At 37.1% G+C, this 6,549-nt stretch overlaps 1 protein-coding gene across 2 annotated transcripts; it reads right to left on the bottom strand.

Annotated features, from left to right (window-relative positions):
• On the bottom strand, nucleotides 1-4,237 carry LOC107918353 (protein LEO1 homolog). 2 transcript variants are annotated; one of them, XM_016847887.2, is made up of 6 exons: nucleotides 3,845-4,237; nucleotides 2,672-3,018; nucleotides 2,231-2,369; nucleotides 1,935-2,120; nucleotides 1,172-1,348; nucleotides 1-875 (listed from the first exon to the last, which is right to left on the bottom strand). In XM_016847887.2, the coding sequence occupies exons 1-6, from the start codon at nucleotides 3,956-3,958 to the stop codon at nucleotides 726-728; spliced, it is 1,113 nt and encodes a 370-aa protein (XP_016703376.2). In that variant the 5' UTR covers nucleotides 3,959-4,237; the 3' UTR covers nucleotides 1-725. The 2 variants fall into 2 exon arrangements, with proteins under 2 accessions (XP_016703376.2, XP_016703377.2); XM_016847888.2 differs by lacking the exon at nucleotides 1,172-1,348.
• Nucleotides 4,238-6,549: the final 2,312 nt, after the last annotated feature.

Genomic DNA, 6,549 nt, shown 5'->3' with positions numbered 1-6,549 from the left:
TTAAGAGGCAAAGAGCTATATTGGTTTTGGAATGAAAAAATTGGTACAAACTGCAATAAAAGCTGAAATTAGGGGAAGAAAAAGCTAAAGTCCACAATGTAGGTAAAGGAATTGATTAATACAACAAACATAGATGTTTGTGGGAACCCATGGTTTATTTTTCAGCATCTGCTTATAATTTTGTGTCATTAAATTTATGATAAAAATTTCTTTTAATTCTTTTTCATCAATTAATTTGGGGGTACCATTCTAGGCCAATGCCCACGTCTTCATTTATTGCTATTATTTTGCTCTTTCATCATTTGTGGTTCTCTTGGTTACTTCCCCATCTTTTTAGGTACCATGAATATACCATTCCTTCATGCAAATTTTTATTTGAGCTTAGAGTTAGCACAATTTATTTTAATAATGTTTAAATTTGAACGAGATCTTTGAAAGTATCAAAATCGTTAAATAAAGATCATAATTGATATTAATACAAGAATTGGTACTTGACATTCAGATCACTCTCGAGTAGCCATGAGGAACATCCATTTTTTTGTGTTAAGTTTTATCGTAGTTTATGACAGAAAAAAACAAGAGATAAACAACAGAAAATGAAGTAAATAATATATATGTGACCTTGAAGCTTTTGTTGATCCATTTCACATCTCAGAAGCATTGGTCAGAGAAAAAAAAAGAGCAAAAGAATTGAAGATATTACATACTTCACAAAACCACATCAACTAGGAGGAAATAGTCACCTTCCCATGTCGAAGAAAAAGGTGCGATTGATCATGTTGTGCCTCTTGTACAGATATGTCCAGAACTTCATTGCCAATTAACAACTGTAAACTACCATCTGACCATCTCACAAAGCGAGCATTGCTTTCATACTACATACAACAAGAGGAAATATAAGAAACCCTGCTTGGTTAAGAAATTAAGGGATTGATAACAGACCATAAAATTAATTCTGACAACGAAATAAAAACAACAAATATAGTTAAGGAAAAAAAAAAGAATCTAACTATAGTGGTGGCTAACGAACACCCTACTCACAGTTTTTGATTAACTTTGTAACCATCCCAAACTTACAGCACATACATACAATAAATAGATCTACATTCGTTTCCAGCACGCTCAAATCAAATCACCAAAAAGAAGGGGAAGGTGGCAGAAATTTACTCACTGATGTTGTGCCATCTTTCTTTCTGACGGTCCTCCAACGTACAATATTGTTCTCCAACCTAATACGTTTTTTTGAGCCAGACTCATCTGTTACAAATGTATCCTCCTCAACATATGTCTTGGGATCAAATGGTTTTGGGTCAATGCCCATTATATTTGAAACTTTGATCATGTTCATCTGCAAAAGAATGACAGAAGTATGAAGTCTAGCCTCAAGCGCTTAGAATGTTCTTGGTTGAAAAGAAAAGTGTAAGGAAAGAAAATAAAAGAGATGACTATTTTACATCCTAATGCATAATAAATATTTTGGAATGTTAAGAGGACAGAAAATGAGGTGGATGTATGTTAGTTCAAAATTATGCATTTTTGAAGGGTTTCATTTTCTTTCCTCTTATTCTTCAACTCTACAGAACAATGAATGGAAAGGAAATTAATTTTTCTTTCAATTTTTTCATCCCTCCTACCGAGCAGACCAATAGAAAGAAAAATTTTATTTTCCATCTTTCTATTTTTCTATTCTTTCAATTGTCTATCCTTCCAATTTTCTTTCCACTCTACCAAGCAAAGCCTTAAAGTAGTAATGACCCTCAAAACCTCCAACGCACTTCAACTGATGCTTCCATTTGAAATAAAAATGGCGTAATGTACCAAAAATCCAATTGAATAACGAAACAACTTCTAAAATGTCACTAACTATAAGAAGATATCCTTAAGATGCTGTTAAGTTAGATTTTTTCAAGAGAGAGCATAGGAAGAAAATAAACCTTGGTTGGATGAGCTGGAGCAGGGCGAAATGGAACCTCCACCTCCAACGGGGGTCCAACTGGCTTCTCTTTTTGTTTCACCTCAACATGTTCGTCATCTGACTCATAACAAGCATCTTCATCATGCACCATATCTTCAAGTCTTGGACTCTTCCCATAGCTCCCTTCCTCTTCCATAGGAGATCTCTAAGGGACAAAAGAATTTACATCATCATTCTAACATGACCACAGGCATACTGGAACTTATATAAAGGCAAAAAAGAAGAACCATATTGCGTTTGACACATGATACTCACAATTTCCTCTTGCTCCATATCATGTCGAACTGCATATTCTGCTTCTTCTTCTTCTTCGTCAGAAGCACCAAATACATCACGAATTTCAGCAGCTGAATGTGAAAGGTGAGTTGGATCCTTCTCCTCCTCTGGTGACTTACTGCCATTAAGTCAATTTGGTAGAATAGTAAATGCAGATCATTAGAGACAATAGTACATCCAAGGAATCATTATCATATAAGGTTTTGCATGAATTTTTTCTGTTTCAGTTTTGGCAAAAAAAGAAACATACTATTTACATTTTAGAAAACATGTAATACAATGTCAAAGTACCAAGTACTGCACACCTAATAGGCAAACAACATATAGGAGAGTAACAATAAAAAATGAACAAATAAAGACAAAAGGAGACACAGGCAAGAACGCACAGCATGAGACTGAGTAAGGGAGAGAGCAAATTACCTCAAGCTTCTAGTTTGATCAACCTCTTCATCTTCGTTATCAGGATAATGGTTTTCCTCAGACCTTTCTGACCCACTCTCAATTACTTCCCTTCTCCGGCTAGTCACTACCCTCTGACCATAGTCTTCTTTTTCATCACTATCTGTCTCTTTTGCCTTACTTTCTTCCCTTTGATCCCCAATATCCACTTCTTGGGAGCTTTGTACTCTTTCACCCTCACTTTCTCCAGGATCAGGTTCTAAATCTCGTAGGTCACCATCACTCTCCACTTCTGCCTCACCATGTCCCTCCACTTCAACTTCACCTTCGCCTTCACCCTCAGGCTCCATTACACCCTCAGCTTCATCCTATATGCAAAATCATTAAACAGGTTAACTTCAAGCAATTATACTTCTAATCACGCACAAAAAACATAGAGAACTCCATAATAGCAGAAAATATCTAAGCAAACTAGGATCAAATACCCTAAGGCTATTTTAGGTCTTTCCAGACCCCAAGAAAAGGAGAAACTCACAGCCGGTGAGAACACCAATTTATTCCTTTCTAGACTTGAATTTTTTTGTATATAATTTAAACTCAGAGAGTAACTCTCAATAACAGCAAACATCTTGGTAACAGATCAACCATTCTGAAACTTGCATTTCTTTTTCATCCAAGAATAGGGGAGGAATAAAAAATGTGAAAAATATCAAATTATGACATTCTAAACTATAATTTAGTTAGAACAAAATCCCCCTCTAAGGTTCTTGTACTGAGCGTACTTGGCCCATAATAAGATGATTTCAGAATCGCATTTGTATTCGAAATACAAATTCCATAATCAAGAGGCACAAGTTGGAAGAAGAAAAAGATCAAATGTGCAGCTATACACAATTTCCGAAACATTAATTGGCAATTTAAATGAACCTAAATCAACAATACAACAATGATAAACTTATTCAAGCCTAAGCTCGGTATTATCCAGAAAAAATCAATCTAAAAAAGATTGCATGAACAATAGGGTAAACCCATCCTCTAAATTAAAAATAGTCATCGAACCAAATCAATCACTTACTAGCGAAACCCAAATTAAAAAAACAATTACTGTCTAATTAACATTAGAAAAAATAAATAATTGACAAAAACCACAACAGAAAAATAAAACCTAACGATTAAAGAAAGTAAAAGAATTACAGAAGCGTAATTAGGATGGGGATTTGATTCATGTTCGGAATCGATCTCTTCCTCTTCCTCCGACTGATCGCCGAAGAGGTTTTGCATCATCTCGTGTCGCTTCTCCTCTCCCATCGCTCTTCTTTTCTCCTTATCTCTCGCCCTTCGATTGAATGAATTCCTTGGCTCTTTCACGCTCGAATTAGCAGAGTGAAACAAATCTGGAGGGGATTAACTTGCCAACAACGAATTCGGCAGAGGCTAGAAGGAACAGAAGAGAAACGGGGAAGCAGATGGGAGGGTATAACAGGGATGGTAAACCTATGCGGAGCCTAATCTGAGCAAATGGGGTGTATTAGAAATCGGTGGATTTCACCGATTAAGTTAGTCGCGTATTACAGCCGTAATAGAAAAACCACGAACCAAACAATAGCATAGAAGCGTCCTAAGTAGGCCCCACCGATTAGGGGTGTATTGGCTATGCCAATACACCCAACCAAACATGCCGTCAAGGTATAATCAAATTACAGTAGCACCGGAGGATCAACAGAAAACGACATTCACCTGCCTGTACAGTACGTTTGCATTTAGACGCATGCCTTTTGGTTTATGTAATGCACCTGCAACATTTCAAATATGTATGATGTCTATTTTCACTGACATGGTTGAGAAATATGTGGAAGTTTTTATGGATGATTTCTCAGTATTCGGAGATACTTACGATGATCACTTAGCCAATCTAACTAAGGTACTAAGGCAATGCGAAGAAATGAATCTCCTACTCAACTGGGAAAAGTGCCATTTTATGGTACGAGAAGAAGTTATTCGAGGGCATTAGATAACAAGACATGGGATTGAGGTATACAAAGCAAAGGTAGACGTTATTGAGAGACTCCCACCTCTAACATTTGTAAAGGGTGTTGGTGCTTTTTGGGCCACATTGGTTTTTATCAAATATTTATCAAGGACTTCTCCAAAGTTGCTAAACCTTTATGTAAATATTGGAGAAGGACTCTATATTAAATTTTGATGAAGAATGCTTAAAAGCCTTCAATGATTTGAATAGTCGATTAGTCACGGCACCCATATTTGTCACACCAGACTGGGATTTGCCATTCGAATTGATGTGTGACGTAAGTGACTTCGCAATTGGAGCTGTCTTGGGCCAGCGAAGGAACAAAGTTTTTCATCCCATCTACTACGCAAGTCAAACCTTAATAGAAGCTCAACTGAATTATACAGTAACAGAAAAATAGTTATTAGCTATTGTGTTTGCTTTCGACAAGTTTTGATCTTATCTGGTAGGTATCAAAGTGATTGTTTATACGGACCACTTGGCAATTAAGTATTTACTTGTGAAGAAAGACGCTAAGCTGAGGCTGATCCGATGGGTACTTCTATTTCAAGAGTTCGATCTAGAGATTCAAGATCGAAAGGGAGTCAAAAATCAAGTAGCAGATCACTTGTCCAGATTGGAGCCATAAGAAGGGAATTCTCCTCTTACACCAATTTAGGAGATGTTTCCAAACGAACATATCCTGAAGGTAAATCATTTCCATAATACCTCTTGGTTTGCTGATATTGCTAACTATTTAGCTTGTGGTTTGATGCCAATTGATAAGACGTATCAACAAGGAGAAAGTTTCTTCATGATGTGAAGTACTATTTCTTGGAAGAGCCATATGTGTTTAAAAAGGGTGCAGATCAGATGATCAGGAGATGCATGGTAGAAGATGAAATACCGAAGATTTATACCACTGTCACTCAGCTCCAAGTGGGGGACACTTTGGAGGTACACGTATAGGAGCCAAAGTATTGCAAGCTGGATTCTTTTGGGCAACACTATTCAAGGATGCATATGCTTACATGAAGAGCTGTGATCGATGTCAAAGGGTTGAAAATGTCACCAACAGAAATGAGATGCCTCGAACAAACATCATTGAGGTAGAGTTATTCGATGTATGGGGTATTGACTTTCTTTGTCCTTTTCGTCCATCTTGCGGTCACAAGTACATACTAGTAGCAGTAGACTATGTGTCTAAGTGGGTTGAGGCTGAGGCATATCCGACAAACAATACTAAGGTTGTGATGAAGTTTCTATAAAAGTATGTGTTCACAAGGTTTGGAACCCCAAGAGCTATCATCAGTGATGACAGATCCCACTTTTTGAACAAGTGGTTAAAATTGTTATTAGACAAGCACGGAGTGATACACAAGGTTTCAACAGCTTACCATCCACAGACAAATGGGCAAGCTGAACTGGCAAATAAGGAGATCAAAGACATACTTGAGAAGGTAGTCTGCCCGAATCGATGAGATTGGTCCACAAGATTAGATGATGCTTTATGGGTTTACAAAATAGCATACAAGACACCGTTAGGGATGTCACCCTATAGGTTTGTCTTTGGGAAAGCCTGCCATCTACCATTGGAGTTAGAGCACAAAGCTTACTGGGCTCTTCAACAGCTTAATTTGGACCCTAAGCTCGCGAAAGAGAAACCAATGTTCCAACTCAATGAGTTAGAAGAGTTCCGAATGTTCTCATATGAAAATTCCAAATTACTTAAAGAAAGACTCAAGAAATGGCATGACAACCACATTCGAGTTCGAGAATTTGAAGCAGGTCAGCAAGTCTTGTTGTTCAATTCCAGATTGAAGTTCTTTCCAGGTAAGCTAAAATCACGTTGGTTCGGTCCATTTACTATTCACCAATTCTATCTATACGG

The sequence above is a fragment of the Gossypium hirsutum genome, chromosome D13, assembly GCF_007990345.1.
Source record: "Gossypium hirsutum isolate 1008001.06 chromosome D13, Gossypium_hirsutum_v2.1, whole genome shotgun sequence".
Classification (NCBI taxonomy): Eukaryota; Viridiplantae; Streptophyta; class Magnoliopsida; order Malvales; family Malvaceae; genus Gossypium; species Gossypium hirsutum.
The sequence above is the reverse complement of the archived record's forward strand: the minus strand, read 5'-3'. Positions and strand labels throughout refer to the sequence as shown.

What these genes read in the sequence shown, in the direction of transcription:
- LOC107918353 (XM_016847887.2), bottom strand. Translation starts at nt 3,958, where the DNA reads ATGGGAGAGGAGAAGCGACACGAGATGATGCAAAACCTCTTCGGCGAT. An exon ending in ATATGGAGCAAGAGGAAATT is followed by an intron (nt 2,121 to 2,230) that starts GTGAGTATCATG and finishes TTTGTCCCTTAG; the next exon opens with AGATCTCCTATGGAAGAGGA. An exon ending in AGAAAGATGGCACAACATCA is followed by an intron (nt 876 to 1,171) that starts GTGAGTAAATTT and finishes TGTTGTATGTAG; the next exon opens with TATGAAAGCAATGCTCGCTT.